The sequence below is a fragment of the Condylura cristata genome, unplaced genomic scaffold (genome assembly GCF_000260355.1).
Source record: "Condylura cristata isolate star-nosed mole 26May11 unplaced genomic scaffold, ConCri1.0 scaffold00003, whole genome shotgun sequence".
Classification (NCBI taxonomy): Eukaryota; Metazoa; Chordata; class Mammalia; order Eulipotyphla; family Talpidae; genus Condylura; species Condylura cristata.
This window is the reverse complement of record NW_004567104.1, coordinates 72,269,720-72,288,683: the sequence shown is the minus strand read 5'-3', so window position 1 is coordinate 72,288,683 and position 18,964 is coordinate 72,269,720. Positions and strand designations below refer to the sequence as shown.

The window sequence follows — 18,964 nt, the reverse complement described above, 5'->3', positions numbered from 1 at the left end:
GAGTCGGTGGCCCGCGGCTCCGCGGTCCCCGCCGCCTCCCGGCCGGGACTGCCAGCACCTCTTCCCCGCTGCGGGTCAGCCGCGGCCCCCAGGCTAAGGGGAGGGGGCGGAGAACTGGGGCGGGGCGAGGAGCCCCGGGAAGGATCCGCGTAGTTTCCCCGAGAGGAAATCTCCGCTCCGCGTCCAGGGGCCCCGAAGGGAACGTGTAGCCTTGGCTCGCCGGGCGGGGGTGGAGGCCGATCCCTGGCGCGCTCCCCGCCTAGGAGGGCGCCCCCAAAGCTGGCCGAGGGCCGCGCCCTTGGAGCGCCCCCCGCCCGGTCCCCGCCCTAGAGATGGCCCGGTACCCCAGACCCGGCCGCGCTGGCCCGAGGCCAGCTTCTCCCTGGCCGCCGAGGAGCGCGGCTGGTGCCCGTGACGCACTTTGGAGCCAGCGCCGCGTGTGCAGCCCCCGTACCCCTGGGGCGGGGCCGGGCCGGGGCGGGACCACAGGAAGGTGGGGTTCTGGAGGTGTGGACCGCAACGCGGGGTTCTCTCGCGGGGATGCCCACTCGGCGGGAGCGGAGACTGGGGCCCCGCGCCTTGCCTGAGCTCCTGTAGCCAGGACGAGAAAAACGGGGGGCTGGGCGGGGGGGCGAGGCTTCACACTGCTCAGGTCTCCCCCAGAACGAGTTTCTTTTCGCCCCGACGACACCCCTTTGCTGGTTATCCGCCACGCTCCAGGAGCCGGCACTGGCCCGGCATAAACAGCCAACAACCCAGGACTCATAGCTGGGCTTTGCTGAAAACGGGCCGCGCGTCTTTCCGAACCTCCGGGTGACGCGCGCTGTGACCCACGTTGCACGCCCAAGCCCTGGGCGAGGGGTGGACCGCGTGGCCGGGCGACGAGGCTGGGCGACAAGTGCGCGGGGCTCCGAGCCGCGCGCCCGGGCGAAGAACCGGGTCCAGCGACCCGGACCCAGTGGGCAGCCTGGCGGGGCCGACCGGAGGCGGGAGGGCCGGGCCGCTGGCGCTCGGCACAAAGTGTTCCCGAACACCGCTGCGAGGGCCTGCCAAGTTCGCGGCCGCCTGACGCGGAAACGTAGATAATGAGGCCGAGGGCGGGACCAGGCGCGCTGCCCTGCCGGCTCGAAAGCTGCGGAGTGTGGCCGAGGCCCAAGGAGAACAAACCCCGGCGCGCTGGCCCGGTGCGACCTCCCGTAGGGGAACCCCAAGGTCTGGAGGGCTGGGCGGCTTCGGGTCCCGCGGGATGCAGCAGCGGGGGTCGGTCTGCGGAATTGGGGTTCCCGGCGCTTTCCTCCTTCCCGGTCTGGGGCGCTACCGGGCGACAAAAGCTAAACTTAAGTATTTGTCCAGCGGGACTGTGGCTGCCAGGCACCGTGCATTAAAAAAAAAAAAAAAATCCACATCAAAATTCTCACCCTTCTCAAATAACCCTTCCGACATACGTACTTTTAAAAGATTTATTTATTTGTGCATATAGACCTGGGGTGCAAGTCAGAGGTTCAGGGGCTGCGTGCGAGAGGATTCATCAGAGACTGAGGGGGGAGCATAACAGCTGACTGAGGAAGTACACTGCTGAGGGGAGCAGCAGGCTGTCAGGAGAGGTCTGATGCACCTTGTGGGTCACCTCTGGGGCTGGTGGGGATCCAACTCGCACTGAGGCAGCTGCAGCCAGCTTGCAGTGCTGCGTCCTGACCCGTTGTGCCACCAAGGAGGCCCACCAGATAATCGTATTAATGTGCACTTTCTGCACTGGAGAAACTGAGGCTGGGAGGGTGGGGAGCCGCCTCTGGTAAGTAACCTTTGCTCTAAACCCTGCTTCATTCACCCAGCGTTAATGCCAGTTGAGGAACTATGGGTACCCTCCCTGTGATAGGGACTTGGGGGTGCTGGCCTGGGGAGCCATTCAGCTCTCTGGGGCTGCGGGCTGGCACCTCTGTCTGTAGGCTTCCAGGGGCCAGCAAAGGCCCACCTGTGAAAGTACCTCAGGCTCCTCTGTCTGTAAAACCCAGCTCCTCTATCTGTAAAACCCAGCTCCTCCTTGTGAGACTTGGCGTGTGAATGGACAGGTTCTGGACAGGTTCTGGAACATACTCAGTGCTCAGTCACCTTTAGTCACTATCACAGAGAGGAAGACAGACATTGGACAGATAATTCCAAGTGAACCTGAAGTTGTGAAGCTCAAGGGGTCATGGGGGCAGCAAAGGGGCAGCTGAACTGGAAGAGAGAGAGGGGTTAGGGCACTTTGAAGGTAAGGTGCTTGAGAAAAATGGGGAGAGCTGGTCAAGGGGAAGGTAGCAAATGTGGGAAGCGTGAACATTTTAGAAAAGGGACCCGCATACATGAAATGCACACAAAAAAAAAAAAAGAGGGAAGGGGGAATTCCATAGGAGAATGGATAGAGCCATGAGCAAGTGCAGGGTGAAGTAACATAGGCAAGTGACCAGAACCCAGTAATGGGCCTTCTTAGTGAGGATTACTTCCATCTCCTGCTCAGACGGCATGAGCTTTTCCAGTGGTATCTTAAGCTAGTAAAGGGCTGTGTGCAGACCAGCCACATGCTCAAGTGTATGTGGGTAAAAGATGATGCTGGCAGCCAAGAGCAAATGGACAGGAATCATCAAGAGGGGACCCAGGGATCAGATGCCCAACCAAAATGAAAAAACCTCAAACAGATAGGTCACACCACTGTTCATGGGCACCTGACAATAGAGAGGTAGTAGGAGCAGCCCAAGATGAACAAAGAACAAAATGTGGACTGTAATTCAGCCATTAAAAGGAGTGAACTTCTGATAACATACTACCATGTGTATGAAACTTGAAACCATGATGCTCGGGGAAAAAAGTCCAGACACAAGTGATAGTCTGTGATTGCAGTCCATGACATATCCAGTATGGGCCAATTCGCAGAGACAGAAGGTGACTCCGAGCTTACCAAGAAGTAGGTAAAAGGGGAGCGAAGAGATACTTCTTTTTTTTAAGATTTATTTATTTATGCATATAAGAACTGGGGTACAGTCCAGAGGTGAGAGGTGAGAGGATTCAGCAAAGACAGAATGGGGAGCAGAACAGGCAGATGGATGAAGTACACAGCTGAGGGGAGCAGTGGGCAGGTCAGGAGACGTCTGCCGCGCCATGTGGGTCAGCTCCAGGACCGGGGATTAAACCCATGCTGCTGTGGCTGCAAATCGACTCTTAGTGCTCTGCTTTAACCTGTTGCACCACCAGGAAGGGCCCAAGATACTTATTTTTAATGATCATTTCTGTTTATGGTGGTAAAAAATTTCTTGAAGTAGACAGTGGTGATGATGGTTGGTGACTGCTGTTAAGACCCCTCAACTACCATCATGGTTTATGGTTCCATGTTTTTATGACAACTTAAAAAACTAATAATATACCAAAAAATTGAATTTTTGTGCTGTATGAGAATTATTTCTCATTAAATCTGTTTAAGAAAAAAGTCAAACACTAACAAGGTCACAGGAGATGGTTAGGAGGGGAGGGGCTTTGGACTGGGGCTTTCAGTTCTAGAAAGGAGGGGGGCAGTGGCCAAGTGGGAAAGAAGCTGGGGAGGGGCCCTGGGGTAGCCGGTTGTGGTGGAAAGGAGCCTCCGCTCCACCACGTGCTGTTGAATCTGAGTTTACTCCTAAGCTGACCTTTAAGAATTTTGGAATCTTGCAAGAAAATTCAATATTCATCTTTCTCTCTTCCAAGTACCTTTGTGTCTGCAACCAATGATTACACACACACCCCTTTTCTTCTCCCTAAATATATAATCGGATGCCTAAATTCAATGAAAATTCTTAGGATGAAATATGGGGAGGGAAGCAGACACTTCAAAGAGACAAAAATCACTTGCAAAATTGCTCTGGGGGCACAAAGAGGAATGGTCTTTTCCACCAAGCAGTTTCTCCCTAACTTTTTTTCCTATGAAATTTAACAATCAAAAGTAGTTTTAGCCTCTCTGTTAAAGGAGCAGCAATCAAAGCAAACAGTCTGATGAGGGACAAATCAAATAATAAAGTTCTTGAATATTAACAATTACAAGAACCCTAGGAGGTAGGTGCAAACCAGGACTCGACAGGGGTCTCTGGTTAAACAATTATTAATTTCAAGCTGGCGACAGCAGAGCATCCGGCCAGTATGGGCCATTGACACAGTGTTGAGTGACAGCACAGGTCACAATACCTTGAACTTGACCCTGGTCTTACCAGTACCTCTCTCTCCGGTGGGGAAACTGAAGACTCATTCACATGGATCATCTGCAGCGGGGTTTGAAGCTCTTGGACCTGCAAATCAGGCACATCAGGTATTCCTGCCCCTTCTCACACCTTGAGGCTTGAGCGCTGCTTCTGTGCCCACAATTTGCATTCAGAGCGTGAGCACAGCCTTGCAGCGCTTTGCCAACGACTGGTCTTCGCCCCGTCCTCTCTTTCTTCGGCAACAATCCTGCCCCCTCTTTCTAGCGCTGTTACATCTGTCTCTTTCTCCCATGAGCACCTGGCTCTTGCCCTCTGCACAGGTCCAAACCTGGCTCGGAAGATGCTGTGTGCTGTGCCCTGTGCCTGCCTACTCAACTGGGCATCGGGGGAGGCTTTGGCTCTTCACAGGGATGAGCTGGAGCCCATCAGAGAAGACATAGGCCACCATTTGTCAGGCCAAAGAAATCAACCTTTCAGCTCCGAAGAGCGAGGCCGAATGTTGTCCAGAGCTAAAAAGGCTTATTTTTAGAAAGTAACAAATGGTAGTTTGTTTTTGGAGCTGGCACTGAAGCCACATTGATACCAAAGAGGCTGCTTGCTGTGACTTACCAGCCCTGGGGCACACCAGAAAGGCTGGGGGGAATGTGGAGCCCCAAAGGGAAGGCAGGCTTGGGGAATATTTGCACAGAAGGGATGCCCACAGGACAGTCCATCCGAGGGCAAACGCATTGGGGTGGCAGCCCCTCTCCCCCCAAGGAGGATCTGGCCTGTCAGCCTTTCGTTTTTCACATGTGCAAAATGAAAATGTTGGGATCCAGCATCCATTTGGCTCTGAAAGCCAATACCTGTTTAAATTAGATGTAGGATTTAAGGGAATTGGGTTACCCTCATGCTGACCACTTGACATTCCTTGATTTTTTTTAAATACACATTTTCATTCATTTTGCCATACATGCCATCAGTCTGTTCATCTGCTGCTCATTTCTTCCTCTTGGTAAAAGAAGATATTGTGTGGGCGAACACTGGGGGGTCCTGGGAGCTCTGTCAACGACTGGATTCTGCCCCGTGGGAGTTTTCGGCGTAAAAATTCCCAAGAATTCCAAGTGGTAAGCTCAGTTTCTAGATGAGAGCCTGGACTATATCCTGCAGGGGCCAGACACCCCTCTTCTTTGCAGGACTGGAAGGTGCTGGTCCCCAGGGAAGCTCAGAGGCTGCCAGTGACTCATCACCTTCAGCATCACCACTGGGAGTCCATTCACCTGGGTCTTACTAAGAATAAGGGGCAGTTTGCTCCAGAGCCCCTGAACCCCGTTTCACCCTCCTGTTCTCCTCCCTTCCCCTTTGGGTACCCTTACTCTTGAGTACGCTGCCATCAGAACGGAAAGCATGCTGATACTGGAAAGATGAAGTCTGGCTCTGGAAAGCCAAGTGCACCTACCTACCAGCTGTGGCGTGCAGCTGGAGGTCCACTCTCTGGGCACCACGGCGATTATTCGCAGGTTCAAATCCCACTGCTGTGTGGTGGATGGTTGATCAGCTCAGAGCCCCCCACACGGTTATCAATATAGGCACTTTGTGGGGCCCAGCGCATTATTATAATAGTTATTGAGCGTATGACCCTGTTTCCATTTGAACACCTAGGAATGTCTTTGTTTCCTAGGCTACTTGGGTCTTTGTGGCTTTGGCATCTTCTGTAAGGATGGAAGTGGTTTTCAGCTCATTCCTCTGAATGACACAGCTCCTGGCTGGGCCCAGAAACATGCATTTCCACTGGAAGTTTGTGTTCCTCTGCCTCTGACCTTGCTGGGACGCTCTCCCTCTCCTGGCTTCTGACTACTCCCTTCCCTCCCCATCCTTGAGCCATTGTTGGCCTCCTCAGGCTAACTCACCTCTTCCCCTCTCTCTGCCAGGAGCTGCTCTTGTCCCCCAGCCCTCTGTGACCTACCTGAATTTTGGGGACCTGGCTTCCCCCCAGTGTGCCATTAAGTCTGACATCAGCTCTTCAAATCCTCAAAGGCATGACCTAGATAACCTTCCTTTTATTAAAAAAAATATAATTTTCATTGTGGAAAGATGCACATAACATCGAAGTTAGCATTCTCATCATTTGCATCTGTGGCGTTCAGTATTCACCTCTATGGGTTCCTAGGAACTGGCCACTCATGGGTAACTGTGACCTACTTGCTATCTACAATTCACAGCAGAACATTCCTTGACCACCTACAGAGTCCAGCTCCTATCAGGAGACAGGCGCGGGGCCACCGAGGCCACTGTTGACCTGACTTTGTGACTATTTCCCTGAGGGTCTTGAGATAACTCTGTCTGTGATAACGTCATACTATGCTGACGCGAACGTCTCTTGACACATGGTCACGATGTCCCCTCCCTGCCCCTTGTAGAACCTTGTTTTCCTATCCTCCCTCCAGACCCTGTTCCTCATACCATTGTCTCAAGATCAGCTTTTACTAGCCTGTTGTGACTTCAGTAAACGGCACAAGAATTTCTGCGTGAGCAGGAGGGCCTTGGCTTGCAAACTGTGCACTCACTGCGTTCCCCATACAAAGCGGCACAAAGCTCCTGCATAACACACATCATCACGCAGCCATCACCACCCTGGTCTCCGGAACTCGCTCCTCTTCAGACGCTGAAACCCTGTGCCCTTAAACACGAACTCCCCCCACCGCCACCCCCAGCAACAGCCACTCTGCTTTCTGTGACTGAGTAGCTGTGACTACGTGTCTCACAACAGTCGGTTTCTGTGACCAGCTAACTTTGTTTTTTTTTTAAGATTTATTTATTTATGCATACTGAACTGGGGTACAAGCCAGAGGTGCAGGGGCAGTGAGAGGATTCACCAGGGACAGAGCGGGGAGCCAAACAGGCAGATCGACAAAGTACACTGCTGAGGGCAGCAGCGGGCGGGTCAGGAGAGGTCTGCCGCGCCCTGTGGGCCACCTCTGGGGCAGGTGGGGATTGAACTCATGCGGAAGTGGCTTTAGAATCTCAGTGCAGTGCTTTAACCAGCTGCGCCACAAGGGAGGGTCCCCGGCTAACTTTGTTTATTCATCGTGTGTTGCATGTGGAAACTCCCTTCCTTCTTAAGGTGGACTAATAGTCATTGTACGTGGTGACCACACCTGTCTTACCCGTCCATCCATGGGTGGACACCCAGGTCGCTTCTACCTACCTCTCAGCTCTTATGAATAGTGAAGCTATGAGTGTGGGTCAACAAAATAAATTTACAATGTTAAATGATTGTTTCCAAGGCAAAGCTTATAGCCAGTGAAAAACAAGTGAATCAAAGTCCTGAAAGGCATCAGGGTCAACAATATTGATGTCCAGTTGGGACAGAGGTTCCCAAGAGTTTTCAGTTCACCGGGCCCTCCATGATTTTCCATGGGCCCCCAGCCAAGGCAAACAAACACATCCATCCTGCACCACTGCATTTATTCAGTAACTAGACCCCAACAACTTAATATGTCCTAACAACTAAATGGTTGTTTGAAACAAATGCACATTCAAAAGGAAACTTATTTTTATTTTATTCTCAATAACGACAGTTGTTCATCTCACCCTCCCGCACGCCCCGGTCTCTGTCCCACGTCAGCTTTTCTTGGTAACTTACTTTCGATCAACGACCCCCGAGCTGCAAAGCTGGGACTTCATCAGAGGAAAAGCAGCACAGTCTAATGCTGGAAGCTCTCTCACCTCGAGGTGACAGTTTGCTGTGGGTGTCAGGAATCGTTCTCTCCCCACCTGTAACAATATTCCCAGGCTACTTGTGGACACTCTCTGGAATCCGGGTCCTTTCATGCCAATTTGGGAACCACGAAACTAGATAATTCAAGTAATAGCAAGACCTTACCTTGCCCACAAGGGCTGCGTGGGCTGCTCTTGGCCAATTCCCAGCTGCCCTCATCTTCACCACCCAGAGATGTTCTTGCTGTCATGAAATCTGGTCACGTTCCTACCTCAGTGCCTTTGCTTACGCTGTAGCTTTAGGGGTCTCGGTCTCCTTGAGGTGCCTGGTCCCTCTCTCACTTGTCCAGGGCTCTTCACTTGCGCAAAGCCCCCTGTCCACCCCCACCACCCTCACCCATTTCCTCATCTTAGAGTGCTCCTGGCAGCTGCCTGTCATCCTTTTAGTCTCCCTGCGGGGTAGGGAGACTTACTCTAGACAAACCTCCCTGAAGATGTAATTATGTGTCAAATTAGTGGTTCAGGATTATTTTAATAGTAACAGAGCAAAGTTACCATGTTTCTGTAACCAATATTGACAGACACACAGGAAGGAAGCTGAATAATGAGACTAAGGAAAACACAAGCGATAATGCAAACTCATAGCACTGTCACAGGCAGGAATACACAGAGAGGAGATGACAATCCACACCCAGAGCAGACAGCGCTGGCACTCCGCTGCTCCCGGAGACCCCCAAGTTCCAGTTGCTCCACACTTGTAAAGAATCACCTCTCCCTTCTGAAGGGGGGAACCAGAAAGTCATATGTCAGGAGGTGCTCCCCGCTGGGAGAGGTTTGTGACTGGCTTTGCACCCCACACCTCTCTTTCCCTGATTATTTTTTGTGACATCTTTTTTCTTCTTCTTCATTAAAATTTGTTAATAGTGCTCAAAATTCTGTGACAGAGTTTTGGTCAAGTTGTTTCTATTAAAACGTATTGATTTTTAAAAAAACGAGTAACAAAATGACAGGGCACACACACACACACACACACACAGTCACAAAACCACCTCCCTCCTGGAGATTTTACAATGCATTATTTCACTAACCAGTTTCTAACAATTCAACTTAAATCGGACTGTTGAGACACACCATTCTTCCACCACCAAAAAAGACAGGGATGTCAGTGTTGGGGATAATGCCCATTTCGCCTTCTGGCCGCTGGACAGACTGAGTGACCTTGCCAGCTAAGCTGCCTTCTTGGCCCCTGGCTTGCTGATACCCAGGACAACTACCTGCCTCAGGTCACAAACAGCTAAATGGCCCCAAGGAGGAGATTTCAGAGAAGCCCTCAATCCACCCGGGCTGGCCAGAGCAGCATCACCAGACACTAAGAGTTTGGGGCCATCACCCAGATTTTTTTTGCAGAATGTTGGTCCATCTTTCCTTCAGTCCAGCAAACTTGCAAGCTATGATATTTGGTTGACATTCCTGCCCAGATACACAAGCAACAAAGAATGAACAGGATGTCGCCTGAGCCAGCTGCTTCCATTAGTGGAACATTTTGCTGTCACCAGTCACATTGCCATCTTTGACAGTCAGCTCTGACAGCACGTCCTTGACATTGAAGTCCACATTGTCCCCAGGATAATCCTCACTGAAAGCTTCATGGTATGTTCCAGCAACTGTGAACTGGAGCAAAGAAGACAGTTCACCTGGAGTCTGAGAACACCCATTTCGACTCAGTCCGCTGGACAGCCGCAGTCCCACTGATTTTGTAGATGTCCTGGAAGGGAAGATGAAAGGGCTTGGCACCTGGGTGCAAGGTGGCGAAGTCCCACCGGTATCATCATCTTTATGGGTGCCATTCCATCCCTGGAAGCAAGGTATGTGAGCACTTGGCTCCAATATGTTGTCAGAATCCAACCAGAAGCTGGCATAAGCGCTATTGCACTGAGGTTGTAGCCAGTTTTCTTAATTGGTCCCCTATCTGGCTGCAAACACCAACATTAGTGGTTTACACCCATAACAGAAAGTGGGCCAATTCTTATACCAGCTTCAAACTCACCAATGCAGCAACATTCATCAGGACAGCGCAGCCAAACTGAGGTGTGCCTATGAGCTTGTTTGACAAAATCTCTGTGCTCTGGGACATCAGTGATGTTCACACAACACTTACTGGTTTCAAATCCCCACAGGGAGGCATTAGTGGTGATACTATGCTCATGTTTAAGCTGGCCCAAGACCCAGACATACTTTATAAAGTCTTTTCCCATCTCAACAGCCTCCTCAAATGTTTTGATGGCTCTTTGGACATTACATCACATTTTTTTTAAAGATTTATTTATTTATGCATACAGAACTGGGGTACAGCCCAGAGGTGCAGAGGCAGTGAGAGGGTTCACCAGAAACAGAGTGAGGAGCAGAACAGGCAGACTGACAAAGTAGACTGCGGAGGGGAGCAGAAGGCGGGTCAGGAGAGGTCTGCTGTGCCATTTGGGTCACCTCTGGGACAGGGACTGAACTCACATGGGAGTGGCCACAGGTTGTCTTAACTTCTCAGTGCAGTGCTCCAACCCGCTGCACCGCTAGGGAGGGCCCTTACATCACATTTGTAAGTGATCAGGGATGGAGATTTCCCTGAATCCACCTGTCCAGTGGACAGTTTATCGACTCTTTCCCCAATTTGGAAATTGGGATGTAATGGTGGCTTTCCTAATACTTGCATACTGGAACTCTAGGTCTGTTTTTGAGTCTGTATTCTGTTCTACTGTGTGATTTTTCTATTCTTCTACCACTACTATTCAGATGTTATTATAACTTTAAGATCAATCTTCATGCATGATAAATGGGAATAAATAAATGGAAAGTATAGTGCTAGAAATGAAGTGCTTAGCAATTACAGGTTGGACACATCCTGTTGCTAATTTACCATAGTCCAGGGGGCACTTCACATCTTTATTCACTAAAAAACCTGTATCCTGAGGTTTCTGACAGCACTTCAAGAGTCAACCTACTTCTTAAGATGGAATACGTTTAGCCAAGCTCGAGAACCAGGTCTGTGTATTCATCAACATACACACTTATTGAGCTAGCAAGTATTAACTGAGCCCTGTGGCATGCCCAGTCCTGGGATAGAATGAGCACAGATCACTGGACTTCGTTCTGTGCCATTAGAAAGTGCACATTTTAGTAAAGACATTTGGCATACAAATATCTAACATCCCCAGTGGGTGTGCAGAGAGGACATAAAGGAAAGTAAAAGAAAATAAGAAGACAGATGGGCTCTTTCTGTACATTCTGAGTCTGTATCATGTGAGGGCTAGGCAGATATTCAGATGGACAGAACAGCAAGTGCAAAGGCCCTGAGGTAGATACCAACTTAGAATGTTCTTGGAATAGTGACACTTATCTTCAAATGGCAGAATGTCATTGGGGGAAAATAAGATCCTTTCTCTTCATGCAATCCTTTATATAGAAAGTCATCTAATATTCAGAAGTGAGCTGGTGGGCTGGGTTCTGAACTGGTGTGTAGTGACCTGGATTTAGCGTTCAGGCCATTAGGTGGAATTAGTCTGAAGCTTCTACCAGGTATACTTCTGAGTCATACCTTATTGGGTATGTTTTGGCTAAGGCCAGAATGGGCACTGACAACTTTGTTTTTAAACTGGGATTCAGATAAACTGTGTTAGTGGCTCCACCAATTATTAACTGGGTAATACAGGCAAGTCCCCTCACTCTTATGTCTTTATAAGACTTAGCCACACAGGCAGAAACTGAATACAGGGTTTTTGATGTCTCTTATCTTTCCCAACTGCCTCTTTGGTCAGGGCAAACCCAACACACAACAAGTTGGTGGGTGGTAAAGTAACTACAGATGAGAACTAGCAGCCAAAATTAAGTCCCTGTCTTCACTAATAAGAATGTTGCCATTTACAGTCTGAATTCTGACTCTTATGTCTCAACACTAGGCATCAATTCAAATCTGGGTGACTCCTTCTCCTTCTGCTCTGACATTCTACCAAAGATGGTCTTGCCAGGCTGGAGGCTCAGGGTCAATGCCATGGGCTTTTTCTATTCGAGATTCTGAAATTCCAGCTGGCCAGGGCCGGCCCCATCTCAGAAGCTCATCACACACTATTTATAGGACACAAGAGGACACTTCCTCAAAGAGGACAACCTGATGGAGAATTCCAGGAATCATCTAATAAACTGGGTTATGATTTATTTGAACACATCAACAGTGAAGCTGTACTTAAAAATACCCCAGGCTATTTTAATTTACTCTCATGTACCCCCATTTTATTTCTGAGCATTTAATGCAGCTCTCAAGTCGGCAAATGACATTTTACAAAACCATAGTAATTCTTTCCTCCTCTCCTGTCAAAGCTTTCTTCACGCATTATATCATATTCTCAGCTCAGGATCAGGATAGCCCCAAGAATTGGCAGGGCTGGCTTCCCCGTCTCCATTTTAATGACTGGAACTTTGACGTGGTGACTGCCACCCTGTCTGCTGTCTGCGGGGGCTTTCACAGACGTTACTTCACTGGATTCCATCCCCCTACCCCGGGAAACCAGGAGAGGTCAGTCCGGGACACCTCCCACCAGACCAGTCTGTCCGGTTCAGGCTGAGATAAGTCGGGGCCAGGGTTAGGGGCACAGCAAGACCCCTGGCCAAATCCTACGGAAGCCCTCTTCGCACGACCCCTAACATCTTCTAACATCCCCAGTGGGTGGGAGGTCCACCCTCCCGACCACCCACAGCGCCCCCAACAGGCACTTCAAGCCAGCTCTTCAATGGGCGCGTCAGGGTGACCCCTGGTCAAGAGCTGATCCGATTGTGCGGCGACTAGGCGCCGGGCCCAGCGCGTTGCGGGAAAGGAGGATCTGGGGGTTCTTCTTGCCCAGGCCCCTTTGGGCCGAGCGGGGTACCGTGGGTGGCACTGGACCGGGGCTGCAAGCGAGCCAGCGGCCATCACAACCCCACGGGAGAAGACTCCAGGCAACACCTAGCAGCAACTGAACTAGCAGCTTCCCACAAGCCCCGCCCCTTCCGCTGGCCCGGGCCTCCAAGGCCCCGCCCCTTCCGCCGGCCCCGGGCCCCGGCTCTTCCGCTAGTCCCGCCCCTCCCGGCGCACGTGCAGTGGGGAGACCCGCTTAGGTCCTGGCGGCGGGTCCTCTGGTTGGGTCCACTCGTGTGTAGTTTCCGTCGCGTCCCCGCCCCCTCCGCCATGGGGGTCCCCAAAAGGAAGGCTCGGGGCGGCCAGGACGCAGGGGCTTCCCATGGGGGCGCAGCCAAGCGGGCCCGCAATGAAGAGCTCACTGGCGTCAGCTTCAAGGCTCAGCTGAGGGACCCGCAGGGCGCGGAGCGGGGTGAGTGCGGGGTGGGCCGGGGCGGGAGGACGGGCGTGCCAGGCGGCACCCGGGCCTGGCTGGATCCCCATCCGTGTGCCACACACTGCCCACCTTTCTGCGGTTTAAGTTCGCTAGCAGGCGATCGGGCTTCCGGGGTCCCCGGGGGGGTGGGGGGGGCGGGGCGCTCCGCGACCTCGCGTAGTCCACTGACGCTGAACTGCCCGTCAGAGGCCCCCGGCTTGCTTAGTCGTGAAGGCTCCCGGCCCGGCCTCTGCACTTTCTCCTTACCGGGCAGCATCCCTCAGCAGGCTCTGCAACCTCTTCCTTGCAGTTGTCAGAAAGTACGTGCGAATGTCTTGCTTTTTCACACGACCGAAGCCCTTGGCGTCCTGACAGGCTCAGCTTGGGGCTGTTCGGGGGTGGGGGTGGGGGCTGCCCGCTGCAGTTTTCAGTAGCTCTGACCCTCTAGCATCCACAGAGGTGACAGCTAACAGCTTGGAGGCATGGTCTTTTCTGTAGTTCAGGACTGAGCTAGAGGCCAATGGGGAGCAGATTTGGCAACTTAATTTCACATTTTGGAAGTAGCCACCACCCTTCACAGCAGCCCGTCTGTAATCCTTTACAAAGTATGTAGGTTATGAGGAAAAAGTACAATTGAATGTCAAAATAGAGCGGTGACCGTGTTTTTCCTCAGGTTAAAGTTAATAGCCAGAAGAGTTTCCTTTTCCTGTTTTTCCCCCACACACAGATTTTGTTTGTAACCTTTTGATACCTATAACCGTTAGCCAGTGCTAGGAAGATAAAATCTTCTTTAGCACAGAATCACACATTTAATTCATTCGTTATTACTAGGGACTGTTATTTGCTAGGGTAGAGCTAAAACATGAGTAAAGATCAGTCCCAGGCCCCACCATTGTGGAACTTTAAAAACAGTTAGTGGGTGGGGGAAGCAGAAGATCAGATGGGAAGAGTTCCTTCCACCCATCCTCCATTTACTAGTTGTGTGATGCCTGCAGGGGCCTGATGGGCCTCAGGCTTAAAAATTTATACCCACATTTCAGGGTTTTGCCCAGACAGCCCCATGACACCTATGTGCTGTGCCATAGGAAACCTGGGCTCTTGGGCAGTGGGTGCAGGGAAGTGGTTTGAAGTTGTGACAGCCAGAGTCAGGGTGAAGGCGATCCCCTCTGGGACGTGGGGCTCTGCGTTTGAGTCAGGGCCCCATCTTGAATTCTCTGTCCCTTTTGATAAGTTCCCCTAACCTCCTGTTAGGACCCCCCTAACAGGGAAGATCAGGGAGAGGAATTGATGGGTGGAGGTGGGCTGTTTTCATCTAGCCAGGAGGGAAAGTTGTTTTGCTTTTTTCTTTTCTAGCTTTATGGAGATGTTACTGACATGTTACACATGTAAGGTTAAGGTGTCTTACCTGGTGGCTTGAGATACCTGTATATGTTAGGTTATGTAAGGTTAATTAATATCTAGTCCCTCGCATAATTCTTTTGTTGTTGCTGTTGTGATAGCATAATAACCAGCAGTATGCAATACATTACTGGTGATTGTAATCATCGTGCTGTACGGAGGAGGTTCCCTGAACTTCACTCATCTTAGAGCCAGAAATTTGTTCTCTTTGACCATCATCTCAGTATCCCTTACGCCCAAACAGCCATCATTCTGCTCTAAGGATCAGCTTCTTTAGAGTCCACAAATAATGAAAACATACAGTATTTGTCATTTTTAGTCTCACTTATTTCACTTAATGCCCTAAAGGTGCATCTTGTCTCCAAGGCACGGTTTTCTTTCTGGCGAAGTAACGGCTCACTTCTGTGTGCGTTCCTTTCTCTTTCTCCATTCTTCCTCTGATCTCTTACTGCATTTCACACAGTAGGGTAGTTGCTGCAGTTGGTGCACGTGCGGCACTGCAGGGTTAGATTGGTGAAGACCCAGGGTGTTCGGAGGGCCACTGCCAGCACCGGGGGGGCCCCGATAAGGAAGAGCTCCGCGCCAGACCAGCGGCTTTGCGAGTTGCTGCCCACGACTTCAGTGGAGATAGAGAAAAGGCTTTACGGCAACTCTTGAGCCCCTCAGCCTGGTATCGCTGACTGCCTTCCCCATCTCAGTAGGTGGTCATTCCAGCCACCCAGATGTCATCGGAATCCTCTGCCAAAAATCTCCCCCGTCCACTCCCTGGCTGTGTTGCTTCTGCTCCCCCCACGTCCTCCGTCATTCCAGTTTAGTCATCTCCTGAAACTCCAGGCTGTAGCTCCTAACAGCGGCTGCCACCTCGCCTCTCCTGGTGCTCTTGAGCAGTGCCCTGCGGCCTTCATGGAGCCCTGCCAGCTTCTCTGATGGCATCTTAGGCCACCCTGTCCACTCACTTATTTGTCCCCCCACTGTGCCTGGCCACATTTCGCTTCCTAACCTCTGGGCCTTGCGTATCCTTGACCCAGAACACCTTCTCCCTCCTTGTCTCACCGACTCATTTTTAACCATTATCACGGTCAGCGTTACTTCCTTAGGAAGTCTCCCCAACTAAACCGTGTTCCCCCGTCGCTCCCTTCATTAAGCCTTATGACTTCTGCTTTGTAGCATTTACTCAGTTGGTAATTCTCTAGTGAAGTGATCGTGGAGGGTGCTTAGGAAATATTGAAGCTAATGCCGGTCTCCTCAGAGAGACTGGAGCAGGGAGTCAGTCGCGGCCCTTTCCCGCCTGCTTTCCCCAGCCCTCGTTGTGAGCAGGTAGCAGGTGCTCGTGCAGTGGGGTGCCGGTGCCGGTCCTCACCTTCTGCCACCCTGGACTGCAGGAGCAAGTTGTGACACTTTGGTAAATGCTCCCTTCACGCCTCCTGTCCCTCCAGTCACAGCCCTATCTCATGCTGTGTGTTCTTGGGGCGGGGAGGGAGTGGGGTGATTCTAGGAGTGGCCTTGAGAGTGGAGCTCAAGTGACCCGCACTCATCACTGTCAGAGCACCCACTGCCCTTTTCCCAGCTCTGCTTATTCTGCCCTCTTTGTGCCAATTGTGTGTGTGTGTTTTTACTGTCTCTCTATGAGCCTGTGGAGGCTGCCACAACAGAAGCCCACGAACGTAGTCATGTAATTTTCTCAGCTCTGGAAACCTGCCGTAGTCAAAGATCAGGGTGCAGCTGCTGTAGGTTTCTGGTGAGGACTCTTTAGCCTCCTTCCTGCTGGCCTCACAGGGTTCGTGGGGAGAGAGCTCTTGTGTTTCTTCCTCTTTCACAGATACTAAACCTAGAAGATCTGATCTAACTTTATTTGCCTCCTTAGAGACCCTATCTCCAAATATCAACACATAGGGGCTTGGGGCTTCCGTGTCAGATTCCATGAGAGCACAGTTATGCCCATAACATCCCTAGTGGCTTCTGTGGCCAGGTGGGTGGGGAAGGAAGGGAAGCCCGGGCAGCAGGCAAAGCAGGTCCGGTAGCTGCCGTGGTCCCTTCAGGAGAGCCCGTCTCTGCTAACACTTGAACGCGACTCTTATTTCAGCCTTGGAAGCATTTGTCTCCGCTGCCAAGATGCTTCCACGAGAAGACATGTACGACGTGGTGGAAGGGTACATCAAGATTTCTGTTGAGTGTGCAGAGATTTTCCAGCTCCTGAGTGGGGAGAAGCGACCTGAAAGTGAAGTATGTTATCCCTTACCTGAAAGTGAAGTATGTTATCCCTTACCTGAAAGTGAAGTATGTTATCCCTTACCTGGCCTGCTAAAGAGAAGCAGCAGTTAAGCTACTGTTGTTGAAAGCTTGGTGAGAAGAAATGCGACACAGAGTTCCCAAACGTCGCCAGCTTCCCACAGAAAGCCAAGCTTTGTGCCTGAGCTGTAGGAGTGCTTTCGTATTTGCCTCATGACCTTTTAAGGCATTTGCACAGAAAGCACTAAGTAGACATCTTCTTACCAGGAGGAAGGCCATCAATTCTTAACTTAAATGCACTTGGCTTTGACTCAGCTTGTTTTAACAAGCATGGTAAAAACTGCATGTCCCAGGTACCGGCACAAGTTGGCTGTTGTTTTCTGGTTCCACATTTGGAATGTTTATGAGCCCGTTGAGATCACAAGCTACTGCTGTGAGACTGTCAGCCTGACAACTGCTAAAGCGGTGAAGTTCAAGCACAAATCGAACTTCCTCATGTAACTGTCAGCAGCCTGCTCTCTCTTTAGCTAGACTGTGGAGCAAGACTGTCCAGAGCCTGGACCTGGCAGTTCAGCCTGGTAGCTGACACCTTCCGCCCTTCCACTCAGGCTCTCTCAGGCCGCATCCCGCCGGTGGAAGGGTTTACTCTTGCGGGTGGCCGTGCTAAGACAAGGAACACGGATGTGGAGGAGGGGAAGAAATGAGGCCATTCATAAGCAATTCATTTTTGGTTTTGCAGAGGTTATTAATATTTCAAGTTTTCGAGGCCATATTACTGCGGACAGCAAGCGATCTTTCCCATTTTCACGTTGTGGGAACCAACATTGTGAAAAAGCTCCTGAACAGCCACATGAAGCTCATCTGTGAGTCCTTGTATGCCGCTGGCTACAGGTAAGCTCCCCGCTTTTGCTTGGCGGATCTGGCCCTGGGCTCGCCCTGTGTGCTGCCCTCCACCTCCATTTACCTTTCCTTCTCACGAAGGAGAGCTGCTCATTTTTTGGAGGCTAGGCTGTGGCTCAGCACCCCCTTCCTCTCTTGAGTGGCCCCTCACTTTTGCCGACTCCTAGCAAGTATCCCTCTCACTCCTGCCCAGTGGCTACCTTGGGAATGTTCCACGCTCTCCATGTAGCCGGCGCTACCCAGGTCATCAGGGGCTCGCCCCCTCTGCCTTAGGATTTTGCAGAAGTGTCGTCTCAAGGAGGCCTTCGACCATCCTATGTCCACTGTCATTTTCAGTCTTTCAGCGGGTGTAAGAAATTATCTATTTTTCCATGTGTTTTGAAAGCTGTGCCTGTGAGGTGGCATTGAGTCCTGTCTTATGAAAAGCCTTTTTCCCAGCGCCTCAGTCCCGCCTGGCAGGTAGTCTGCTTGGTAGAGCAGGGTCTGAGTAGCTGCAGAATGGAAGGGCAGCCATGCGCTCGCTTTTGGGGAATCCCACCAGGAAGACGTCTTCCCTGGCACCCTGAGGAGGCAGGCATGAGCTGTGACTCTCCGGGTCCCGTGACGAGTTATTGGAAGGAGATATTTCTCTCTTCTTTGTGTCTTGGTTTTGTCTTCTTGGGCCCTCCTCAGACTCGGTATGTGTTAGTCCACGTCTCTGCCTCTCTCCTTTGACTGGCCTGGAGACAGTAGACCGCAGCCACGTGTGCCGCTGGCTCTGTGCCTCTGCTGCCCCCAGCAGCCTGACCCCTCCTCCCGCGCAGGATGGCCCGAGCCTGCCTGAATCTGATGGCTGCCATGGTGACCCAGGGTGCTGAGGCTGCCAGGGACGTCTCCAGCCATTTTGATTTGAATAAAAAGACCTTGTACACGTTGGCGACCAAGAGGGACCCAAAGGTGAGTAGCCCTGGTTGTCTTGCTCTTCTGTGTGCTTCCCCCGCTTGGAGGCACACCATGGTTTGGTTTCCTCCGCTCTCTGGCCTGATCTGCATTAGATGGAGTAGAAAGCCTTGATGTGGAGAAATGTGTCTTGGCAGCCACTGGTGCCCGCGAGGAAGGCCTGTCACCTGACAGATGATGGGGCCGCATTGCCTGGCTGACCTAATAACCCCAACACTTGAGGAGAATGCTGTTGGGTCT

At 51.4% G+C, this 18,964-nt stretch overlaps 1 protein-coding gene across 3 annotated transcripts in view; it reads left to right on the top strand.

The window, feature by feature from the left end:
• URB1 (URB1 ribosome biogenesis 1 homolog (S. cerevisiae)) overlaps window positions 1–18,964 on the top strand; it is a 66,000-nt gene that overhangs the window by 611 nt on the left and 46,425 nt on the right. For 2 of the 3 annotated variants that reach the window (XM_012732276.1, XM_012732270.1), the window contains exons 1-4: window positions 13,047–13,255; window positions 16,740–16,879; window positions 17,625–17,776; window positions 18,589–18,721. In XM_012732276.1, coding sequence (XP_012587730.1) covers window positions 13,114–13,255; window positions 16,740–16,879; window positions 17,625–17,776; window positions 18,589–18,721 — 567 coding nt within the window. In that variant the 5' untranslated portion in view covers window positions 13,047–13,113. Of the gene's footprint in view, window positions 1–13,046; window positions 13,256–16,739; window positions 16,880–17,624; window positions 17,777–18,588; window positions 18,722–18,964 lie in introns of those variants that run through there. The other variant, XM_012732280.1, reaches the window with a different exon arrangement.